The sequence below is a fragment of the Heterocephalus glaber genome, unplaced genomic scaffold (genome assembly GCF_053883595.1).
Source record: "Heterocephalus glaber isolate CG9 unplaced genomic scaffold, H.glaber_assembly_v1.0 deba00001447, whole genome shotgun sequence".
NCBI classification, from domain to species: domain Eukaryota; kingdom Metazoa; phylum Chordata; class Mammalia; order Rodentia; family Bathyergidae; genus Heterocephalus; species Heterocephalus glaber.
In genome coordinates, this window is record NW_028258299.1 from 6,172,428 (window position 1) to 6,197,293 (window position 24,866).

Below are 24,866 nucleotides of genomic sequence, written 5' to 3' on the forward strand. Positions count from 1 at the left end.
TAAAAGGAAGTCTGTGGGTCACCATTATTGATGAGATTGACCCAAACCCTGTACAACATGTGGTGGCCCTAACAGTTTGAGTCACACAAAATGACCAAATATAATCTTTAATTTCCTTCCCACTTTATTTATTGCATTAACTTTATTTTGTTTGGGTTTTTTTTTTTTTTTGGTACCGGGGATCAAACTCGGCACCTTGCACTTGCACAGCAGGGACTGGAACTGCATTAATTTTCATAAGAAATCAAGATGAGATAAAACATTTCACACGCACCCTAGCACACCCACTGTCTCATTATTTTCTTTTTATTCCTGGTTGTGGTTTCTTTGCCTGTATATTTTTTATATAGTTGTTTGATAGCATGAGAGGTGGATTTTTATCTAATGGTAGCATGATATTCCTTGTAGTGTGATACGCCATGATTTCATTTTGTAAATTGTGCTTTTTTTCTCTTTGACAGCATAACACTGCCTTTAAGTTCAGATGTCCCCAAGGTATTTGCAGCATTGCCGGAGTTTTATGTAGAAGATGTTGCTGAATTTTTATTTTTTATTGTACAGTAAGTACCTCTGACATATACTTAAAATTATCAATTATTCGTTTTAATCATTTTAATCCTTATTTACACTTTCAGTTTCTAACACTAGAGAAATTTCGGTATTTACACATGTGAGTCCTATTTATTTCACTTAAAAGTATGGCCTCAGTATCTGACATATACTTTAATATGTTCTTGTGGATCACGTGTACATGCTGTTAGGAACTGTGTTACAAAGCTGCATTTATATACTGTATGAATGTATGTATGTATGTATTTATTTATTTTGGTACTGGGGATCGAACTCGGGCCCTTGAGCTTGCGAAGCAGGCGGCGGAACCACTGAGCTAAATCCCTGGCCCTATATACTGTTTTTAATTGAGTTAAAACTGGAAAAGCAAACTTGCTGATGGCCACAGGCCCAGTCCAGCAACACCTCAGGTGAGAGCAGGAGTAATCATGTAGATAATGGTGCATTCTGTGAATGTCAGGTTCAATTTCTCATAGTTGAGCCTGTGTTCTGAGAAACACAGTTAATAAACATCCCAAGAGAACACTCAAAAGCTAGAAATATGCACATCTATATTTTATACCAAAATTTGGCTCAATCATAGATTTGGAGAAAGTATATAAAGAAATGGTTTGACCTTATAGCCGATACTTGAGATTTTCTTTTCCCCAATTTTAAAAATTCTTACTTGGTTTCTAAAACTCACATTCCAAGGGTGAGGGTGTAGTTCAATGCTAGAACACTCACCTGACATGCAAGAGATCCTGGGTTTGATCCCAGCAACACAAAGCAAGACGATTTCACATTGTACCTTTCAAACATGATAGGCTGGAAGAATTCAAATTGTAATTCCTTGTCACTGTGATAGCATCATTGCAGTCATACTGGCTAGGGAAGAAAGTGGTATATGAAGTCTTTTCAAAAGTAAAAGTGATGTAAGTTCACAGTCACAAAATACGAATTGTGAATGTTTGCTAACAGTAGGAAAATACAAAGTTAGTATGATTTTTAAATAAGAGCCAAAATTAAATGGAGCAAATTGTATTGCTGTCATAACAGCTGCCCCAGCATGAGTCCAAATCAGCAGTGAACAAGCATTTTGAATAGTGAGAAATGTGAAGGATGATGAGAAATCCTGATTTATTTGTTGAATGAAAACTAGCCTTGGAATTGAACCCACATAAGATACGTTTAAAAAGTTTTCCCAAACACTGCAACATACCAGTTATTTGAAACATTTCATTCAATTTTAAAATGTAAAACACTTTTAAAAAATTAAGACTTCATCAAAAAATTTTTTTAGACTTTTGGCAGTGATGATCTGTGAGTTTTTTTCCGATTTAATCATAGCTTTTTTTCTGAGATACAGTAATATGGTACAGCCAATAATTGTATTTGGTTTTATCTCTGCCTCCTTATACCGGGTAGGGTTGCGCACACCTGTAATCCCACCATTCAGGAGGTGAGCCAGGACAATCACTGCTAGTTTGAGGCTGGCCTGGCCTACATATCAAGACCCTGTTCCAAAAAAACAAAAATAAATAAATTAATTAAATAAAATCATTCTGTCTGACTACAGTGTACAGAGACATTGGGCAAGTTGAGGGGAACTCAGGGTCTCTGCTCCTGGACTGTCCATCAGGCCCCTCCCCACCTGGTGACTCCGCCTGCACACGGGTGGAAGTCCTGAGGCTTCTCCCTTGTCCTCTCGCCCCGTCCAGATACTCGCCTCAGGTGCTCTATGAGCCCTGTACTCAGGATATCGTGATGTTCCTTGTCGTGATGCTGTGCAACCAGAATTACATCCGGAATCCGTACCTAGTGGCCAAACTCGTAGAAGTCATGTTCATGACCAACCCTGCTGTTCAGCCTCGAACCCAGAAGTTTTTCGAAATGATTGAGAACCACCCACTCTCCACCAAATTGCTGGTACCTTCCCTGATGAAGTTCTACACAGGTGGGTTCCGGGGTGTGCCGTGTGGCACGTTGCATGTTTGGGCAGAGTCATGGAAGCCGGTGGGCGGCGATACTAACCTGTTACCTGATGGCCTGATGTCCACTTAGGAGTGTGTCACCCACCGCCCCCAGAACATGTGCTCTGGGTTATTTTCCCCCTGAGCCTCTGAAATATTTTATTGCCTATCCCACATTCCCATCTCTAATGATGTAGCAGGTTCACTTTGCTGTCAGTAGCCTAAGTGGATGTTTTTATCTGAATGAATTACCTGGTTTGTTTTCACTTTGAACTTAGGGCATTACTTTTGTAACTGTCCCATAATTCTGAGTTTCCAAAGTGTGAGTAAAATAGTATACTTGTTAAAAATGCTTTTTCTTGGCCAAGCATGGTGGCATACACCTGTAATACAAGCACTTGGGAGGCTGAGGCAGGAGAATTGCTGTGAAGTTCAAGGCCAGCCTGGGCTACATATCGAGACCCTGCTTTAAGAAAACAAAACAAAAAAACTTTGCTTATTCTTGGACCCCACTGGATCTGGTATCTTTGCTCATTCATTAATTCAATGTATATTTATTTTTTGATCCCTGTTAAAGATGACAGAAAGCATGTGAGGGACTCCAGGAGCACAGCCATTGTCAGCTGAGTCCCCATCTGTCTGTCCCTGCTGCAGCGCCCTCTGTTGGTGACCCTGATGGTCTGAGGCACAGTCCCCACTCAAGACTCACAGGCCAAGCGTGAGACGCGGGCTGGGCGCAGAGAGTCAGCAGAATAACCAGCCTGCCCTCTCACTGGCAAATTTCAATTCCACTCTTTTGTCCCATGGAAATACTTATAAATGTGTCTGCATATTTGTCTATGACGATATTCACTACATTTTTTTTTTGGTACTGGGAATCGAACTCGGGTCCTTCCACTGGTGAGGCAGGTGGTGGAACCACTGAGCTAAATCCCCAGCCTACAACATTAGTTTTTTAAATATTTTTAATTTTTTCAATAAATTGTGTTTTATCCCATCCCCCCCCCAAATCCCCTCCTCTCCCTATGCACAAAAGCTTTGTTTCCAGTTTTTCCTTCTATTTTCACTTTTTTTCTTGTCCCTTCCTTCCTTTCTCCCTCCTTCCTCCCATGTTCCCCTTCCCATTTCAACACTTTCTTCCCATTTCCCAACATCCATTATATATTTCAGTCCTTATTTCCACTTTCGATTTCTCACACCAGAGAAACAATGTGGTATTTAAACACGTGTTTTCCATTCATTTCATTTAAAGAATATGGTCTCAAGGTCCATCCATTTAGCTATAAATGTCTGAAGCTCATCCTTCTTTATGGCAGAGTAGTACTCCATTGTATAGAAAAAGACTACATCTTTATCCAGTCACCAGTTGATGGGCATTTGGGCTGTTTGCAAGTTTTAGCTATTACAAACTGTGCTGCTGTAAACATGGGTGTGCATATATCATTGTGGTAGGATTATTTTAATTCTTTCGGGAAGATACCAAGAAGAGGAATAACTGGGTCGAATGGAACCTCTAGTTTTAGTTTCTTGAGAAGTCGCTGCCCTGATTTCCACAGTGGTTGCATCAGTCTGCACTCCCATCAGCAGTGGAGAAGGGTTCTTTTTCCCCCACAGCCCCTTCAGCATTTGTTATTGGTTGATTTCTTGATAGCAGCCATTCTTTCACTATAACATTATTTTGAATACAGTGTAGTGAAAATATTTTTAAAACAACCTATATTTCTATTGTGGATAAATTAAATGTTATAGTTTATACAGTAACCTATATGATCCTTGAAAAATAATGTTATTTATATTAAGTGGTTAAGTAACAAAAAGTAAGCAAACAGCTGTAGTGGTGCCACCTAGAATCTCAGCACTCTGGTAGGTGGAGGCAGGAAGATTGTAAGTTCAAGCCCAGCTTGGGCAACTGAGTGAAACCCAGCCTCAAAATAAAAAATAGAAAAAGGTCTGGGTTGTAGTTCAGTGCAAAGGCCCTGGCTTCACTCTCCAGTATCACCAAAGGAGAAAAGGAAAGACATAATTGAAGCAGTTATTTTTGTAGTACAAACAAGCAAAGGGAGTGGATTTAGCATCTGGTGCCTCAGTCCTGTGTCTGTGTGTGTGGGACCGGGCTGGTGAGTGGGTATTGTTCTCTGTCCCCTTCGCTGTGCAGCCGTGTGCCCTCCAGCCTGGATGATACCACCCTGGAGTCACACAGATGACACTGTCCTAATAATAGCCTCACTCATCCAATACTCACTGATCCTTCCACTTAATCCACCGAGGTCCCAGAGACGGGCTCTATAAATACCTCCCTTTACCAATGGGGAAACTGGAGTTTAGAAAGGTCAGGAAGCTTGGTGAAGGTCGAGAGCAGGCAGGTGGCAGCAAAGCCTGCAGTTGGGCTCCAGCACAAGTGCGCTGGCCCACACTGCTTTCTTCTGCAGTGACGGGCCCCCTGAGAGGGCCCTGCAGAGTCGGGGCTCCCGGACGCTCCCCCAAGAGACTGGCAGCCTCTGTGCAGATCTGCAGAGGAGCAGCCAGCTGGAGTGTGTCTGTCTGCCAGACCAGAAGCAGAGTCCCCATACAAGATCGATGTGTGCGTCATTCTCCCCTTGGCCAGAGTGTGACAGCTTAGGAAACGCTGAGCTTCTAGTTCTTGTCTCAAAAATAAAATCAGGTTTCAGAATAAGAGTGCTCTACCTTGTCACACAGCACCATGACCCTTGAGGAAGAGCTCCAAGGACTAGCAAGACACGGGAAAAGCAAATTCGTGTCCAGCCCTTCCTGCCCAGCACTGATCCGAATGGTGCAACAGTGTTAGAGCGGGCTCGTGTTAGATGATGGTCCTTCCACCGGCTGCAGGGCCGGTGAACCCGGGGACACAGCGTGGAGGAGGACTCTGGGGAGGGGACTTACAAACAGCCATACAATAGGACTTTGTTGAGTGTCTGTGAGAAAGAGTCTTGGAACATGCTTGCTGCATTTTCTTGAGTGGAATTGGCAGGTTGCAGGGACAGGCATGCTGATGGCCTCGCCACGACTTGTTAAATTGACCTAAGCGTCTGTGTTGCCATTCATTCTGCCTGTGGTGGTGTGCCTATTCCCCAAATCCTCACCTCTGCTGTCCTGACATTTCCTTAATGTGCCAACTTGATAAATTCAAGATAGTTACTTATTTTAACTTATGTGTTTAGTTCTTTCTTAAACCTCAGCTATCTATACCTGCCAATTCTTCCTCTTTTTAAAATTTGTCATTGCTGGGCAGAGTGAGGCGCACCTCCAATTCCAGCACTTGAGAGGCTGAGGCAGGACGATCACTGCAAGTTGAGGACAGCCTGGGGCTACACAGTGAGTTCAAGGCCAGCCTGAATAGGGAGACTGTCTCATAAATAAATAAGTAAATAAATAAATATCATGAACTCTGGAATTTTTCATGCTTAAGCTATTTTCCATTGGCATAACCAAATTTGATTTTTGTTTCATTTTACTAGGTGCAGGGATGTTGATAATTGATAAATGAGCAGCAGGTACATGGGGGATTCACTGTACTTTTCTGTGCTTTAGAACACCTGGAAAGTATGCATGATACACAAGTCTTTAGGATGCCATGCTTACTTAATAGGTCCATATCCTTCGATAAAATTCCCCTCAGCTTCCTTCCTACACAGGGCTGTGCATTTGAAGTGCTACCTCCTGATGGCCAGGTGTGTTTTTCTGGTTTTTTTATACCGGGGGATCAGGACCTTGCACTTGCCCAGCCAGCTGTGTTGAGTCAGCTTTCATTCCTCTTGAGTTGACGCTGTTCTAGTGGTGCCGGTGAGTCCCCGGCCCCTGCTTCTCAGTGTTGAATCATTGCCACACCTTTATTGTGAAACCGTTTTGTCTTCAAAACCAGCTCATAATTTCTCTCCTGCCTCCTCTCTTCACCAGATACAGGTGCAAATTTACCAGATTGCTGGTATTGCAGCATACATTGGCGTAGTGATAACTGCCTGTCCCTTAGTCTCTGTCTTTCTTCCATAGATGTTGAGCATACTGGAGCCACCAGCGAGTTCTATGACAAGTTTACCATTCGCTATCACATCAGCACCATCTTTAAAAGCCTTTGGCAAAATATAGCTCACCATGGCACTTTCATGGAGGAGTTCAAGTGAGTACTGGGCCCTCCTGTCTATCACAGCTTCCTGTCTTGCAAATCACAGGTAGGATGCAGCTTAAAAACTTTCCCCACTGGGTTCCTGTTTACTGTTTGCTTGGTCTCAGCCTCCAGCAAGTTTACCACAAGGTATTGCGAAATTGGGGCCCGGTTATCGAAATGTCTACACTTGCATGATGTGGCTGAGCTCTACATTTGTCACATACTTTAAGGTGGGTTGCATAAAAAAAGATTCTGAAAATATGTGCATGTTAAGTGTTTCTCGGTGTTTCTCTGATTACACTGTTAAACAGAGTCGTCAGAAGGACTGAATGAAATCTTACAGTGCTCTTGAGAATTAAACTTCCTGAGTTAGGAATCAAGTTAGATGGAGAAGCAGTTAGGTTAGGGCTGTCATCTGAAGAATCATTACTTGTAGGGCATTGCTTGTAACCAGGTCCCTCAGTCCTGGTTAAAGACTTCCCATAACCCTGGGTGAGATCTCAGTGACTCTTCAAACCTGAACAGCAGTCCTGTTATCTGTCAGTGCTTCAGAAAAAGATGGGAGAAAGAGGGAAAGATGAGAGATGTTGAACTCCTGAATTATTCTTCAGAAGAAATTTTATCCCATCGACTTGGATCTTTTATATCCCATTAGGTCTTTGATCAAATCTTGAGAACTGGTGTTACCTTTGTTACTAGTCAATACTATCTCTATTACTAGTGGAACACCCATTTGCCAGCTGGCTTTCTGCAGCCTAAACCAAGATAATTTCCATTTCTAGACCTTCTCTTAGGCCCAGAGTTATGTTCCACCAGAAGCCTAGCATGAGTGTAAAGAGCAAGCAGACCCGAGGCCTGAGCTGCACCATGTCCTTTGAAAATGTGTGCCCTCTACTCCGGCCATCCTGGGCCCAGGCCTCTCACTCTTGTTCCCAGAGACCTCTCTTTGCCTGGCCTGGGCTTCCCTCCCTGATTCCATGGTCGTAGGTCCAGGAACAGAGCTGCTCTTCAGAGTCCACCAGGCAGCCCCAGCAGCTTCAGTTCAGCAAGTCCCTTCATGATAACAGTCTGCAGAACGCCATCTTAGACTGGAAGCTACAGGCTCTGCAAAATGAGTTCATATCCTCCTTTTTCAATATTCTAGGTTCCAGGTTTCCCTCAGTGTCTTTCTTTGTGCTGAGGAGTGACTTCATAGTTCTCTTGTCTGCTAAGACGGGGGATTGTTTCTGCTTTCCTTGCTTCATGGTGAGTGTAGGCGTATTTCCTTTTCAACCTGAAGAGTGTCTCTGCTTAGAAGCACTGAAGGAATGAGCCAGGGGTGTGCTGGGAAACCTGCTCTCAAGAGGGAGAAATGTCCATGGTGTGAATGTGGCCCCTGTTGCCAATTTAAGCTGCTAAAGGAATCTGCTCACAGACTCACAGACTTTGGAGTGTTTAGCAGTTGCTTGCCAGGAGCCCCAAGAGGCTCCAGCGCACTGCTAGACAAGCTTACCTCGGTTAATGTGAGAGAACAGAACCAAGCGACGCTGTAGGCCTTGGGCTCTGAGGGGCCTGGGTAGCACCAACGGGCCTGCGGAGGGTGTGGGTGGTGCCCAGGAAGGCTGGCTTTCTCAGGGACCTGCTGGACGTGTGACCAGCACCCTCTCTTTCCTTTCCAGTTCTGGGAAGCAGTTTGTTCGCTATATAAACATGTTGATAAACGACACAACATTCTTGCTCGACGAAAGTCTGGAGTCGCTGAAGCGGATCCACGAGGTGCAAGAAGAGATGAAGAACAAAGAACAGTGGGACCAGCTGCCGAGGGTGAGGACGGAATCAGGGTCTACACTGCTCCGCAGGGACACAGGTGGAGCTTTGGCTCGGGGCTGCATCTGCAGGTCTGTCCAGGGGCACTGGATCTTACTGTGCCAGACTTTCCTACCTGTGGGCCTCCATAAAATGAAATCTCAGGTTGGGACTAGGAGAAACTGCTTTTTTGGTGTTGGGGACCAAACCCGTGGCCTTGTGAATTCTGGGCTAGTGCGTGTGCTACCACTGAGCTGCCTCCCGCCCCAGGAGTAAACTTTCTGAAGTATTTTATCTGAAGCTAAGCAGTGAGCTGAGAAGCCTTTCAAAATGCATCCTGAGGGGGCTGGGGATTTAGCTCAGTGGTTTCGCCGCCTGCTGCACAAGTGTAAGGACCCAAGTTCAATGCCTAGTACCAAAAAAAAGAAAAAAAAAGCATCCTGAGGGCCGGGGATTTAGCTCAGGTTCCGCTGCCTGCCTTGAAAGCACAAGGTCCTGACTTCGATCCCTGGTACCAAAAAAAAATTGCGGGCCTGGGATTTAGCTCAGTGTTTCCGCAGCCTGCTGCCCAAGCTCAAGGTCCCGAGTTCGATCCCCGGTACCAAAAAATAAAAATTTAAAAAAAGAAAGTAACTTGGAAATAAATCTCCAGACTTCTGTCTGCTAGGGACAATCTGATTTGCTCCTACACTCTTCCCTAGGCAACTCTGAATCACTCAGGGTTCTGGTTGGGCTTTCTCTTTCCATTGACATTGGGTTTTACATTCAGTTATTAACAGACAAGAGGCCTGGATTCCATGAAAAATTCATGTTGTGCTGGTGACAGTCTGCTCCCTCCCTGACATGATGATAGCCTTAGATGCTTACTGGGCTCTTGTCAGCTGCTGGGGGCTTGAGCGATGGAGTGGTTCCGAGTCCGAACTGCCTTCCAAAGAGGTTCTTACCCTGCATGCATCCTCCCCGCGAAGGCACAGCAGGAGTGCTAATACTGTGGAGCCAAGAAGTATCATAGCTTGGCACGGTGGTGCACGCCTGTAACCCCAGCACTTGAGGCTGAGGCAGCAGGATCACCACCAGTTCAGGGCCAGTCTGAACTACATAGTGCGACCCTTTCTCAGAAAAACAAACAAAGCAGATTAAAACTTAAGAAAGAGTATCATAAATATAGGCTATGGCAGTGTGTTTAGGGAAGGTTTTCATTCTAGGTTACCTGCAGCTTTCATAAGAATTTTACGTCTTGCTCCACAACTTTGTGTTGCACTACGAACTTAAACCATACAGAGGGCTCTGTCCCGGGTCCAGAATGCTGGCTCTCCCCTGCTCCCATGCCCACACACTCCTTGAGCCCCTGATTGCATTGTAGTGTAGCAGTCTTTTCTGGCACCATGCTGGTACCCCTGGCATCCACACACACTGCCCTCATACTCGTTTCCATGGACACCCTCAGCTGTTTTACCACCAGGGCACAGAGTCCTCCCACGGCTCCACGGCTCCCCAGGGTTGAGGAAGCCTTGATGCCCCATGCCCTGGTGCCCAGGTCTCCCAGGGTAGCGCTGAGCTCTGCTAAGTCCGTCTCCTGTGCAGTCAGTAGATGCCAGTGGATGGGGACTGTCTCCAGGGGGAATCAGGAGAGGCGTAGTTGCAAGCACCACAGCTCTGGTGTCTAAGGTGACCTGGGCCTGAGAACTGACACCACCTCGATGCGGAAACCAGAGAGAACACCTGCCTTGCAGGAGCTACTAGAGTGGGGAGATGAATGGGTAGTGTTAGCTCCAGCCATCCAGGTGCTTGGTGTGTGTAGCTCGGTTTCCTTTGCCATGAGACATTTCTGTCCTACACAGTGTTAGACCTCTACCCATTCTGTGAGGAGCGAGGACTGATGCAGATCCTCTCTCGGCGGTGGCTGCCCCAGCCAGTGTGGCTGCACATCCTCGCCTTCCTCCTCCCTATGCAGCCCCCACTTCCTGCCTCTGCTTAGCAAAGACAGCCTGTGCAGATGCTGGCCTCCAGGTCTGTAACAGACTCTTGTTCACAGTCACTGCTTAATAGCATTTGGCATGAGACAACAAATGCCATCGATTTGTCTCTTAATGGACATAGAAAGGCGCAGAGTCCCTGGCAGTTGTTATTTTGGATGGCATTCTTCCTCCTCCCGCCTCCCCGGCTCTTCCTGCTCTTGTTCCCAACCTCTGAACCCAGACAGCCTCCAGCACTCAGCCTTTTTCCCTGGCTCGGCTGTTCTCAGCCAGGGTACTAGTTGTAATTTTAAGCGTAGTAGATTTTGAAGATTGTGAACCCTTTCTGGTGACAAACTGTCCCTCCACTGCAGGATATGTAGCACCTCTGGTTCCTGCTCATTTTACGCCAGGGACCTAACCTCCTACCTCAGCCATCATGAGCCAGAAATGTGCATAACCCGAAGCCCCAGGTGAATAGCAACGCCAGAGGATAACTATTCTGTGGCTTTAAATTTGTGTTTGTTTGTTTTTATGGTACTAAGGATGGAATCCATGGTATTCACAATGAGCTGCATCCTTTCCTTTTTTGGGGCTATGAGGGATCGAACTCAGGTCCTTGCACTTGTGCAGCAGGTGGCGAAACCACTGAGCTAAATCCCCGGCTATCCCTTCTCTTTTTGAGACAAGATCTTTCTAAATCGCCTAAGCTGGGCTTCCTGCCTCAGCTTCCCAGAGTGCTGGGATTATGGGCATACACCACCACACTTGGCCCTAAATTTACCTGTTTTTTAAAGAGTCCACAGTATTCCGCTCACCTGGCCTGGCTCCAGACCTCTCTAACCAGTGCTGGCTTGCCTTGCCACTGGGTGATCTGATGCCTGTCCCTAAGGAACCCTAGATGCTGTCTTCGAGCTCTGCCCAGAGTGTGCCCAGCCAGCCACTCACACTCAATACTGTGGCACTGTCCTTACTCTTGTACCTCTCTCTTGAGTGAGGACCTCGCGGCTCTATTTTACAATAGCAGGCTGGGCTGTAGCTTCGTGGTAGAGCCCTTACCTAGCATGCCTTGGGTTCCATCCTAACACCATAAGAAAAGAAAAGCACAAAGGAACACATTTTACATGTATAATCTCCTCTTTCCACCAAGTCTTGCCTGCATTGCTGCCACAGCCCCATTCCCATCTGCAGCCCCCACTCTTGCCTGTGTCCCTGCCAGAGGGACACTGTCAAAATATTCTCGGTGCCCTGCATTCAGAGGCCCGCAGGGCTCCCCCTGCCCCCAGGCACTCAGGGTCTGGCCCTCAGTGCCTCTCCTGCCCATGCCCGCCCCTCCACACCTCCCAGCCACCCCAGCCTCTTTGTCTCTGTGTGCAGTGCTGTGTCCCCCTTCTTTTTGGGCTGGCTGGCTCAGTCCCTCGGAAGCCTTCTCATACGTCATCTCCCATTGAGGCTGGCCCCAACCTCACTCCTTCCCCCTGACCTGCTGGAGCTCTCACGTTGTCGGGCTGTTTGTGTAGTGAGCAGTCTCACCGATGGAATCCAGGCTCCTACCTGCAGGCAGCCAGGCCTGTGGAATCACCTGTGTGGTCCCGAAGGGAGGATGGAGAGACCACAGGGAGGGGGCTCGGCCTCACCTGTGGCCTCCCTGGAGCAGCCCCCAGCCTGGTTGCAGAATCTCCACTGCACCCCTGCTGACCTGACCCAGCACCTGGGCACTCTGCTTTGCCAGCTGTTCCAGCTGTTTGCCCTTTGCTAATAAGAAAAGGCCTCTAGGGCCGGGGATTTAGCTCAGTGGCATCATGCCAGGGCATGGCAGAGTTTGAAATGGAGAGGACTGAGTAAAAGTTGTTACTAAGGGGGACTGGGGATTTAGCTCACTGGCACTGTGCCTGCCTTGCAAGCACAAGGTCCTTAGTTCGATCCCTGGTAACAAAAAAAAGCAGGGGAGGGGATTTAGCTCAGTGGTGCTAACACCTGCCTGGCAAGCCCAAGGTCCTGAGTTCAATCGCCGGAACCAGGGGAAAAGAAAAAGTTCTGGTCTTTTGGGGCCGGGAATTTAGCTCAGTGGTTCCGCCGCCTGCCTCACAAGCGCAAGGTTCCGAGTTCGATCCCTGCTACCAAAAAAAAAGTTGTTACTAAGGGAGACGAAAGACACTTTAGAATACCGTGTGTACCCAAGTAAGTTGGAGTCGCTAGGGGCCAGGGATGTAGCTCAGCAGCACAGTGCCTGCCTGGCAAGCGCAGGCCCTTAGTTTGATTCCCACTACCAAAAAAGGAAAAAAAAAAGAGTCACTTAATTTATCCCACATGGCCTTCAGTTATCATTGAGAAAACTTAGGGTTAAATAACCCCAGGTGGCTGGGGCAGAGCTCAGGGGTGGCCCTGGGTTCCATCCCTAGCACCAAGGAAAGGATGCCAAGGCCAGTTGACTTAAGGCTGAAGAGTTCTGATGCCAAAAGTTGAAACCGGCCTCTCGGGACACTGACTGGGCAGCCTGGCATCTCACTCCTGAGTGAGACGGCCTCATGACACTCTTCAAGTGTGACCTGGCACCTGGCAAGCTGATACCCAGTGCCAGGGCTCAGGTGGCACCTGTCCACTGTTCCCCAGGATCAGCAGCAGGCCCGGCAGTCTCAGCTGGCTCAGGACGAGCGCGTCTCCCGCTCCTACCTCGCCCTGGCGACAGAAACCGTGGACATGTTCCACATCCTCACCAAGCAGGTCCAGAAGCCGTTCCTCAGACCGGTGAGTAGGAACTGCCAGAGCGGTTTTGTCTGCTGGGATCCACATCCAGGCCCTACCACTTCTCATTTAACACAGTGTTTTGGGGGGTTGTGTGTGTGTTTCGTTTTAGGGGTTTGTTTCTTTGTTAGTCAGAGTCTCACTGTGTAGTTCATGCTGGTCTTGAGGTCACTGTGTAGCCTGGGCTGGCCTGGAACTCACAGCAAACCTCTTGCCTGTGGAATGCTGGGGTTACAGGCGTGCACCTTGCCTGGCTTAACGCAATTTTTCAAACCTAGAAATACTAATATCACAGCAAAAAGTGAAATTTTATTACTGATTTTGTTTCTACCTATGCTAACTGATGCTATAGTGCTCTGCTGGTAGATGTCTGATGTCACCATGTAGTCTACAGATGGTCACTTCCAGGGTGACTTTGTTCACTTTGTGCTTAGACAGCATACAGTACATTGGATTTTTTGATATTGGAGTTGGGACTTATTTTTATCATTATTGATTTCTGTGATTTATTTATAGGGAAAGTATAATATAACATAAATTGGAGTACATTAAGTAGGATGTTTGATAACATGTAAATCTTTGATTCTCTTAGATAGCTGTGTTAACGTTCAGGAAGCCAAAGGTTGCTGCACCTATAATCTCAGCACTCTGGAGGCTGAGCCAAGAGGATCTCAAGTTTGAGCCCAGCCTGGGCTACATGGCAAATTGAAGGCCAGCCTGGATTATATAGCAAGACCCTGTCCAAAAAACCAAAACGCCAGCCAAGCATGGTGGCACACACCTGTAATCCCAGCAACTCTGGAGGCTGAGGCAGGAGGATCGCTTCGAGATCAAAGCCAGCCTGGACTACATAGTGAGTTCAAGGCCAGCCTGAACTACATAGCCAGACCCTGTCTCAAAAAAAAATAAAAAAATAAAAAAAATCCTAAGGGCCAGGGATTTAGCTCAGGGGCACCGCACCTGCCTTGCAAGCACAAGGTCCTGAGTTCAATCCCTGGTACCGAAAAAACAAACAAACCAAAACTCTCCTATTTCAAAGAAAAATTACCGCCTCTACCCTGACCTCATCACTCCCTCACTTTACAGCTTCTCAGCAGTGGAATAGAGGAATACTTTGTGCAAACACAGATTCTTGGAAGCTGAGTGTACTTGGGATCTGCATAGATCCAGTCATTGTATTTCATGAAAACCTAGGTACCCAAAGGGCAGCTCTGGGACTCCCTTTTTATCGTCAGCATTAGCATTCTGTAATTGAAGCCAGATTTTTCTCTACTTAAAGCAGTGTGTGCCCGACTCTGGTGGACACTGTATTGTCTTGTGGGGTTATTGCATAGTAATACTGTTTTCTAAGTGCTTTGTTTACGTTTACTTTGTCTCACTGGCTAGGTTTAAAACTATTCAAGACATAAATTTTGTCTCCTTTTGCATTTCTTTTCTGCCTGATAAAGGCATACTGTAAACTGTCAAGGAATGATACCTAAAAGAGTGGAATCCAAAACAGTGTTGGTGTTGTTGTTGTTTTGGTTTTTTAAGACAGGGTCTCACTATGTAAGCCAGGCTGGCCTGAAACTCATAGCAGTCCTCCTGCCTCAGCCTCCAGAATGCTGGGATTACAGGCGTGCACCACCATGCCCAGCAATAATCCAGAACTTTTGTGACTCAAATGATGATGGACATACAAATAATTTGCCCTCTTTTACCTGTTGTTCAATAAATTTGGAGTGATACTTAACTTTTATGATTAAAACATAAATTTAAATCAAGCTTGGTGGTCCACACCTATAACCCCAGCACTTGGAGGCTGAGTCAGGAGGATCGCTGTGAGTTCAAGGCCAGCCTGGACCACCTAGAATTATATAGTGAGACCCTGTCTCAAAAGACCATAAGAAAAAAAGACAAAAGAAAATACAAACTTCAAGAAAAGTAAGTATTAGAATGTTCAGGTGATAAATGAGGAGTGAAGAAAAGTTTGAATATGACTCTGGCCTTCTTCAGCTTATGCTGAAGGGATTTTTCTGAAGATTAAACAAAGCCAATTCTTGATCCTCCCCTGCAAGGGGACATGCCGGTCCCTGCCACTGGTCTCAGCAGCACAAGTTGTGCCATTTTCCTTTGATTTCCTAGGAACTCGGACCCCGATTGGCTGCCATGCTGAACTTCAATCTTCAGCAGCTCTGCGGCCCCAAGTGCCGTGACCTGAAAGTTGAAAACCCTGAGAAGTATGGCTTTGAACCAAAGAAGCTATTGGACCAGCTGACGGATATTTACCTGCAGCTGGACTGTGCTCGCTTTGCTAAAGCCATCGCCGACGACCAGGTCAGTGCTGCCACCGCCGAGGGAGCAGGGCCCCTGGGACCAGGACCCAGGCTGCCGGGCTGTGCAGGTACGCGGCATCTGTCCGTGGGCTTCCTGCTAGAAATGGAGATGGGTGATGCTTTGGCAGGCGCGGGTCCGGAGGTGTCAGCGTGCAAATGGGAGTACTGACCACAGCGGCAGGCAGGGCCTGGTCACATGAGTGAGCGGCTCCATCCTTCCCTGGCCCCAGTCCTTACTGTCTTGCTGCGAGCCTTGCTCGGAGAGGTGCTGAGTCCCCCAGCAAGTCTGCTCCTGCTCGGGCCGCCCGTTCCCTGGTCTCCCAGGTCAGATGCCTCTGCGCTCTTCCACCTCCATTCCTCGTGTCCCCTGGGTTACAGTTTCTCTGAGGTCTTCCACACACCCCGGTTAGCTCAGGCCACTCTGTCACCTCCCTCTGTGACATCCCTGTCGCCTCAGGAAGAGCTCCCTCTGTCCTGCATCGTCTATAGCCCGATCATAGCTCATGTTCATTAACTGTCTGCCATGATGACAGTTATTCATCTCATGTTCCCGCTCATTTAACTCTCGCAGAAGTCAACCACGTAGGGAGTCTGTTGTGTTTTTTTTGGTACCGGGGATCAAACTCGTGAACCTTGCACTTTTGAGGCAGGTGGCAGAACCACTGAGCTAAATCCCCAGCCCATGTGAGTCCTTTTCAAATTAGCAAAATAAAGCAAAAAGTGAGGAGACTGTCAGGCATGATGGTGCACACCTATAATCTCAGGTGCTCGGGAGACTGAGGCAAGAGGACCATGGCCTGGACAACTTAGTGAGATTCTGTCTCCAAATAAAACATGTAGAACAGGCTGGAAACATGGCTCACTGCAAAAGCCCTGGGTTCAGTCCCCAGTATCCAAAAATACATGCTATGTATATCTATATATATGTATATATATGTGGGGCTTAAATCACCTACCCAGGCTCATGGAGTAGTGTGGAATAGAGGCAAGGTTTGCGTCCCAGAGCCTGGGCATGAGCCCATATTCTCACCCTTTCTGCTCTCCCCTTTAAATGCCCCCAAAGTGCCTTGTTTGTGTCTGTGTCTACACCTGGGCTCACACTACTAAGCCAACATTGCTCCCGGCCCAGATTACCCTCAGTGGGCCTTCTAGAAGGTTCTTTACCCATATCCATCCACAGGAATATTGTTAACATAGAAGAATCAGTGGTGTTTTTTCAAGTAACAGTTTTAATGAGCTGTAATTCACTTGTAGAGGTGCTCTTTGAGATAAGCATGAAAAGTAATTGACAAAGTATGTGTAATGGGGGAAAATGTATCTGAAGCAGTTTTTCCATAAGAAGTGGTAGTAGTAAACTGGGGGGTAATGAAATTGTGATCATCTTAGGGATATGATAAAATACTGACTTTCTCTAACCTATATCTGTATCATGGGGCTCATAGCTTGAAATGGAAGGAAGTGGTGGTTGGTTGTGAGGGAGGACAGCAGGAACATCATCCAGGTAGCTGGTCCTGGCCAGGCCGTGGAGAGATAGGAGAGGAGGTCAACACGCTCCCTCTACTCCGGTCACATTTGCTGTGGCTGTCACATCTGAGTGGTATAACGTGTTGTGATGAAGTTGGCAGTGTGGACTGGTGGTACCTAGGACGGCTTTGCGTTGCCTGCCCTGGGGACTGCGGTGGTGGCTGTGGTGGTACCCGGCTTGAGTCACAGGTGGCACTGGTGGCCTGGTCTGGCTGTGCTTTTATGGGCGGAGTCCAGTCCTGTGGACAGATTGCTTATCCATGTTCCCGGAGCATTGTCTGTTCACACCTATATCCTTTAAAAACTAACTCACAATGAAAGATGGGGGTGGTAGCTGAGCGGTAGAGCGCTTGCCAAGCGTACTGAAGGCTCTGGGCTCCATTTCCACCGCCCCTACCCTCAAGAAAAAGAAGATATTGGGCCGGGGATTTAGAGGGGTTCTGCTGCCTGCCTTGAAAGCGCAAGGTCCGAAGTTCGATCGTGGTACCAAAAAAAATAGAAGATATTAAGAAAGTAACATTCCTTTGAGATACAGACTCAGTGTTCTGGTAGGTTAGAAGCAGGAGCAGTTAACGTAGGAAAGACTGTGCAGCTGTTCATTATTTTGCAGTACTAGGGATTGAACCCAGGGTCTTCATACTGAACTGCGTCCCAGCCCTTTCTTATTTTTTATTTTGAGACAGGCTCACTAAGCTGCCCAGGTTAGGCTCGAATTTAAGATCTTTCCAGCTCTCATCTCCCAGAGTTCTGGGATTACAGCCGCATGTCACCATGTCTGGCTCGTCATCTCTGTTCCAAAACATTTCTGAGGGCTGGGGATTTAGCTCAGTGGTTCCGGCGCCTGTCTCAAAAGTTCAAGGTCCCGAGTTCGATCCCCGGTACCAAAGAAAAAAAAGACCAAAACATTTCTGATACCTTGAAAGGAAATCCTATTCCCATTATACAGGCTCTGCTCATTTTCCCCTGCAAACCACTAGTCTATTTTTTTTCTCTATTTTACCTGTTTATTTATTTTTGAGACAGTCTTGCTGTATAGTTCAGGCTGGCTTCAAACACACGGTGATCCTCCTGCCTCAGCCTCCCAAGTGCTGGGATTACAGTTATCTATTTATTTTGGATATTTCACATAGAATTAGAATTATGTAATGTCCAACCTTGATGTCCATCTTCTTTTATTCAGTAATGTTTTTGAGGGGCTGGGATTGTAGCTCCAGGGTAGAATACTTGCCTAGTATATATGAGGCTCTAGGTTCAACCCCTAATACCGCACAATGAAAAATTAAATAACTGAATACAGGTTTTGAGGCCCCTCCATGGGGCAGGAAGATTGAGTACTTCACTGCCTCTCTGACTGGATGAAGTTCCGTCACACAGGTGCACCACCATTTGTTTACCTTCTGCCCATGAGCGAGCATGTGGCTCATTCCCACCTCGGCTGTGTGACTGGTGCCGCTGTAAACACGGTGTGAAGTGTGTCTGGACTCTGGTTCTGGTCAGTGCTTAGGAGCAGGGCCACTGGCTCATGTGGCAACTCTGTGTTTGAGACCTGAACCATTTCGCATCCATCTTTCCCATCTGCACGAGTCCCAGTTCGTTTCTGGCGAACAGATTTGTTGTTTCTTAGCCTGCCATCCTGGGGGAGCAGGGTGCTGTCCTGTTTCCATGGTGAGAAATGCAGTTGGACGCCTTTCCCGTGCTTTTTGGCCACTCATGTACTCTCCTGAAAGAAGTGCCTGCTCTGAAGTCCTGGCCTGCTTTGATTTGGGGAGTCTGTGCATGCTTGCTGAGTTGGAAGTGGCCTTTGTATATCCTGGGTAGCAGGTACCTGACCTCCGCTTAGCGGCTATTCTCATTTTTACCGTGTAGCTACTTTGCAAGGTGCTCCAAGTTGGCAGTGGCACCTGGCTGCCTCTCTGTCCCCTTGCTTTAAGTGCCCTCCGGTCTCCCTCTGCTCCTGACACTGCTGTTAGTCGCTGACTTCCAGGCAGGCCCTGGCCGGCTGGCTCACTCACGTCATCTTTGTAGTGACTAATGTTTTATGAAGATAGCAGACGGGCTAAGCAGCTCCTGTCCCCAAGAAAAGTTGATGGTGCAGGGAATTTCGGTAGCGTTTATATCAGCACTCGTGCCAGCCTTCAGGAATTCCATGTGTGTGGGTTTGTGGATTTTTGTTGTGTGTTTTTTGTTGGTTGGTTGAGACAGGGTCTCGTTATTAGTTCAGGCTGGCCTTGAACTTGCAGTAATCCTCCTGTCTTGGCCTCCCGAGTACTGGGATTACATGTGTTCGGCACCATGTCTGGCTGTCCCTGTGCATTTTTGCCCTTCTTACATTTTCCTGTAATCTTTCAGCTGTTTATCCTTGGTAGTATACCTGGCTCATAATAAGGGGGCCCCGAATCAAGAGTGCATTGAATCAAAGTATTAATTTAGCTTTAGGGAACCACATCTGAGGGGCTCCCAGCTTGCCAGGCTGCAGAAAGTAGCCTTTGGGTTGCTGCCAGGCCCAGCCTTCCTGTTACCACCTTTCCTTCCCTCTCTTCCCCCAGTGCATGGTTAGTGAGGAGCAAGTGTGTGACCTTGTTCAGAAACTGAAGGTTAAAAAAGAAAAAAAGAGCCAGGCATGGTGGCGAAGACCTGTAGTCCCACCACTTGGGAGGCTGAGGCAGGAGGATTGCCATGAGTTCGAGACCAGCCTAGGCTACACAGTGAGTTCAAGGCCAGCTTCATCCTCATAGCAAGACTGTCTTCAAAATAAAGAGAAGAAAGGTTGGGGATTTGGAATCCAGTGCTTTATAAAAACACAAGTATGAATTGAGCCCATGCCACCAGTGTTAATACAAATGCACAGATAGAAACTGCAGGTCCCAAAAGCAGGAGTGAGCAGTGGGGTCGGTGCAGGGCCCCCAGAGCCAAGCCCAGATTCTCAGGGCCTGCAGTCTACATCAGCGAAGGAGTGATGATGGGCAGACACCCTCCTCTCCCGACTGAGTGGGAAAAGCAAAGTCTGAGACCCTGACATTTGTCCACTGGACAGTGGGACCTATTTTGGGCCTAAGTTCTTTGTTTTTTCCTGGTGTGAGTAGAGATTGTGGTCCCATTCCAGGGTCTCAGCATGAGTCACTATCAGGTGCCACCATTTGTGCTAGAAATGCAGAACGTGAGCCGCTATGACGTGTTGGGAGAGGCAGTGAGTACATGAACAGGCGCCCATGACTCAGTCAGTCCCCACAGCCCTGAGGAAACGGCAGGGGACAATGAGGGACCTGCTGCTGCAGGGCTAGCTCCTTTCCCTGGGTCTGGAGCCTGGCCCTGCCCTTCCCCAGCATGGGCCCAGCCACCATTTCCCGGGATGTCTGACGTCAACAGAGGACCTGACATGTCACGGGCTTGAACCGAGTCATCTTCATAGATTGATTGTGGAGAGCTGGCATCTCAATTGAAAGAGGCTCAACTGCCTTCTCCTTTCAGTGCTTTAAAGGAAATGCACGCTAGTATCAGAAAGTCAAGCTCCCCATCAGCCTCCGCCCCGCAGCCCTCCCCATCCACAAGGGCCTTGTACAGTTTGGCACATAGTATCCTGTGAGTGTGCCTGTGTGTGCATGTGTGTGTGCGTGGGGACATGCGTGTGCTCATTGAGGATTGAACCCAGGGCCTTGGACATGCCAGACAAGCCCTCTATCCCCGAGCTTCGTACACACCCACCCCCTAAAATGTGGCTCCTTTTATGTGGCTATGAATGCACAGAAAGACTGGAATAGACTACGTATCATATATAAATGTGTATAATTTAGGGCTTGGGGGTCCTGCTTTGCATGTTTTCTGCAGCTTGCTCTTTCTGCCTCCACTGAACTCACGCCTCACATGGCCTCTCCTCATTTGCAGAGATCCTACAGCAAGGAACTGTTTGAAGAAGTCATTTCAAAGATGCGGAAGGCAGGGATCAAGTCCACCATAGCAATAGAGAAGTTTAAACTCCTCGCTGAGAAAGTCGAGGAGATCGTGGCCAAGAACGCACGCGCAGAAATCGACTACAGCGATGCCCCGGATGAGTTCAGAGGCGAGTGGCCCACTCTTTGACGCCAACTTCTTTGAGCTCACGAGGCAGTGGCTGCTTTTAAGTCTTGATGGTGTGCTACAGCTGCTTCTTGAGACGCTTTGTCTGAAATTATGTTTGCCAATTTTTACCTGATACAATAAATCAAAAGGTTAGGGGTTTTTTGGGGGTTTTTTTTGAGACAGGGTCTCACAATGTATTCCAGGCTGGCCTTGAATTTGTGGTGATCCTCTTGCCTCGGCCTCTCGAGTGCTGGGATCACAGGCATGCGCCACCACATCCGGCTTATAAATTAAAAGGAAAGAAATGTTCTTAGCCCGATTTCAAACGAAACATCCCCCATGTTGTTTTAAAGGCAGCTTTGCCTTTGTAAATGAAGATTCATGCTTTCAGAGAATTCAGAGACATCTTAAAACAAAGGATCCCAGCCCACCCCTGTAATCCCAGCACTTGGGAAGCTAAACCAGGAAGATACAAATTCAAGCCCAGCCTGGGGAATTTAGTGACTTAGTGAGAACCTGTCTCAAAATTTTAAAAGTGCCAGGGATGTAGCTCAGTGCAAAGGCCCTGAGTCCAATTCCCAGTACTTCAAAAACAAATAACAACAACAAACAAAAGACAAGGGGTCCAGGCCTGCTAGGCCTGATGTGTGACTGTCCCACTGTCTTTCCTCTCCTCCCATCAGAGTGACACTAGGGTGCTTTCCCATCTAAAAAGCCAGTGCTCGTGCCTTTATCTCATGCTGATTTTCTCTTAAACTCAGGGGCCCCGGGGCGGCCATCCGGTTGCTTTCCTTCAGATGTGTTTTTCTTGGCACCAGGGGCTCAGGGTTGCTCTCTTTTCCGTCCTGGCCTCTGGTTGGCTCTGAGCTTGCCACACACTGTCCCCACAGACCCCCTGATGGACACCCTGATGACCGACCCTGTGCGCCTGCCCTCCGGCACCATCATGGACCGCTCCATCATCCTCCGGCACCTGCTGAACTCGCCAACTGACCCGTTCAACCGGCAGACGCTGACCGAGAGCATGCTGGAGCCAGGTAGGCGGGGGCGTTCTGTCTGAGCTCAGCAGCAGGGCAGTCCCATCCTCTTTGTGTCTGTTCTTTCCCTGACACGAAGAACTAGAGCCACGTCTTGTCTTGCGGCCGTGCGCTCCCAGCCGAGGTGTTAATCCCCTCTCTCTTTCTTCCTTCAGTGCCAGAACTAAAAGAACAGATCCAGGCGTGGATGCGAGAGAAACAGAACAGCGATCATTAACTGTCCCCTTCGCCACCCTCTGCTGGAAGCAGCCGAGGCCAGCGGGGCAGGCAGGAGCAGCCCCTGGGCTGAAACCGCTGCTGTGTTGGGGCCAGCCGTGCCCCAGTCCCCGCGAACCCACCCTGAGCGACCAGACTGCAGAGATCGGCAGGGCCCTGGATGGGAAGAGAAGCCCAATCCCTGTACATATATTTAGGTGACACATAGCCAGGAGCCTGAAGGACGAGCCTGATGAATGCTTGCGTGATGACGCGCGTCCTTCACGTGTCACAGTCGGGGCTTTTGCGATGGAAGCATTGAGTGATGACAAATGGGTCCGGGCCGCAACCCCTTCATCTTTTGTTTTTGTTTTTGTTTTGTTGGTTTTTTTTAATCCAATATCCGTTGATTTGATTGTGATTAGAGAACTTGGACATTTTGCTGCTAAAGAATCTTCCCCCTCCTCCCCTTCCTGACCCTACTTGCACTGCTGTGGATTTTTTTTAAAGACGCAAAAACAAAAACAAGCTCCTTTCCCCAGCCCTCCAAACATATACTCTGTGAGATAACTGTGCCTGCAACAAAGTGTTAATCCTGGAATCGTATTTTTATATCATATTCACATATTTGCTTTTTTAATTGGTGTTAGATGACATGATTAATAAAAAAGGCAAGATATTTTCAGAATTCGAATTTCAGGGTTTTTTTTTCCTTTTGAAATGTCCCTTTTAAATTTTTTTATGACAAACCAAATGAAGAGAACCCTGTTGCTCCGGTCCTTAGAACAGGCCCCGTTAGGAATCGAAGGAGCCGTTAAGCAGCCCGAGCGGCTTGCGCAGTACTGGATGTCAGGGTTTTTGAAGGGGGATGAGGGTTGGTTTCTTTTTCTCTTTTCTTTTTTTTTTTAAAAATACTGTGTCAGCCCAAACCTCACCCTTATCCTACGAGGGCAGATGAATTCTCAGCCCTCGCGTCAGGGGTCGGAGGCAGGGCTCATCTGTACAGAGTGTTCTTTGGGGTCCGGCCTTACCAAAGCAAAACAGAGTGTAAGGAACGTGGACGTGTGTCTGCTGCTTTCAACACACAGACAAACACGCACTTGCGCACACGCACACACACACACACACACACACACACATTTTGTATTACTGCTCCCTACGTGACATACTGGAATTCTTCAGTTTCCTTTGGAGTAAAAAAGCGTTTGAAACCATGAACTCTTTGGAGGAAATTAAGCCTAAAAAACATTTTCTTTTTTCTTCCCCCCCTCCCCACAATGTCCTCTGTTGAATTCCTAATTCAAATGACAATAAACGGTGATACACAGCAAGAAGGAACCTGAGTCTCTTCCTTTTGTGGAAAAAAAAAGGTGGGGTTAGCAAGAGGCAATGAGCACGGTGCTCGTGCTTTGGGAGCTCCTTGGCTGGCTGTCATACTGGGTTTTCCTGTCTCCAGGGTTACCGACCTCAAAGATCTTTGCTCTGATTGGCCACGTTTGCAGACAAGCCCCACCCACTCATTAGCATAGTCCCAGCCCCTCCAGTGTAGAGACCATTTAGCAACAGGTAGCATTCGGCATTTCCTGTGTGCTGGGCGCTCCACGGGGGCCTGTGCGCTTCCCACAGCTGGGTATTTCTTGTTGGTTTGTCTCATATAGGCCAGGGTGTGGAATGCTGAAAGGTAAGTGACTTGCGCAACGTCACTTAGCCGGTTGGGTAGGTGATCAGGCTCTAGAACACCTGCGTGTACTTAGCTTTTAGGCCCACACCGTCTCTAGAACACATTTTTTTCCACAAATGTACAGTATTCATTATAACAAATTTTAACCAATAAGGAAAAAATGGAAATCACCCACACTCCCACCATAGAGATAATCCTGTTAACTTAGTTTGCTTTTTACTAAACCAACTTAAATGCCTATAATGAGGGTATTTACCAGCATCTTGCACAATTTTGTACAAATGTGTGTCTCCTCCCTGCTCTCAGGAGGCACAGGTTTTGGGATTTGACTTCCCAGTGGACCCCAGTTGCTGTAGAACTCGGATTTCCAGTTCTCTGAATTGGCGGGTTAGGTTTAGGTTGGGTTAGGTTAGGACCTACCTTGTGTCTGGATGCAGGCCCTGCCTGTCCTGCCTCTGGGGAAGATATTTTGAGTTTCTCCGTTTAGAGTCTCGGGGTGGCTGTTTCACTTGTGTTTGTCCCCAGTCTGTTAATTATGGATGCTCCAAAATACTTCAAAAAGTAGGTCTTGACTACAAGGAAGATTTTCCAAGAGGAAGGCGATTCATCAGATCAGGAAAGAAGCGATTCTTGAGAGAAAGACTGAAATAACTTGTTTTCTGACTCACTCGTGTGGGCTCCAAAGAGGCTTTGCTAGAATTTCGGTTCACAAATTAGCACATTTTCACACTCACTTTCTGGGTTCGGTTCGTGAAATAGTGACTTAAGCAATGTTCTCACTGGGTATGGAGAGGACCCAACCAGGCGGTGTCTGGCACTCGGTCTGTAACTCAGAGGCCCTCAGGTGGCTGCCTGAGTGTGACGGGTCACCCAGGTTGGTGACAGTAGTTTGCATCTCATGAGTGTGCTCGGTGCCCACTCCCTCGTG

At 47.5% G+C, this 24,866-nt stretch overlaps 1 protein-coding gene across 7 annotated transcripts in view; it reads left to right on the plus strand.

Moving 5' to 3' along the window:
* Ube4b (ubiquitination factor E4B) overlaps positions 1–23,591 on the plus strand; it is a 113,090-nt gene extending 89,499 nt beyond the window's left edge. For 6 of the 7 annotated variants that reach the window (XM_087214454.1, XM_087214452.1, XM_004863628.4 and 3 more), the window contains 9 exons: positions 462–560; positions 2,271–2,506; positions 6,531–6,657; positions 8,304–8,448; positions 12,999–13,133; positions 15,255–15,446; positions 20,852–21,026; positions 21,916–22,062; positions 22,218–23,591. In XM_087214454.1, coding sequence (XP_087070580.1) covers positions 462–560; positions 2,271–2,506; positions 6,531–6,657; positions 8,304–8,448; positions 12,999–13,133; positions 15,255–15,446; positions 20,852–21,026; positions 21,916–22,062; positions 22,218–22,279 — 1,318 coding nt within the window. In that variant the 3' untranslated portion in view covers positions 22,280–23,591. Of the gene's footprint in view, positions 1–461; positions 561–2,270; positions 2,507–6,530; positions 6,658–8,303; positions 8,449–12,998; positions 13,134–13,722; positions 13,984–15,254; positions 15,447–20,851; positions 21,027–21,915; positions 22,063–22,217 lie in introns of those variants that run through there. The other variant, XR_015452485.1, reaches the window with a different exon arrangement.
* The last annotated feature ends 1,275 nt before the right edge of the window (positions 23,592–24,866 follow it).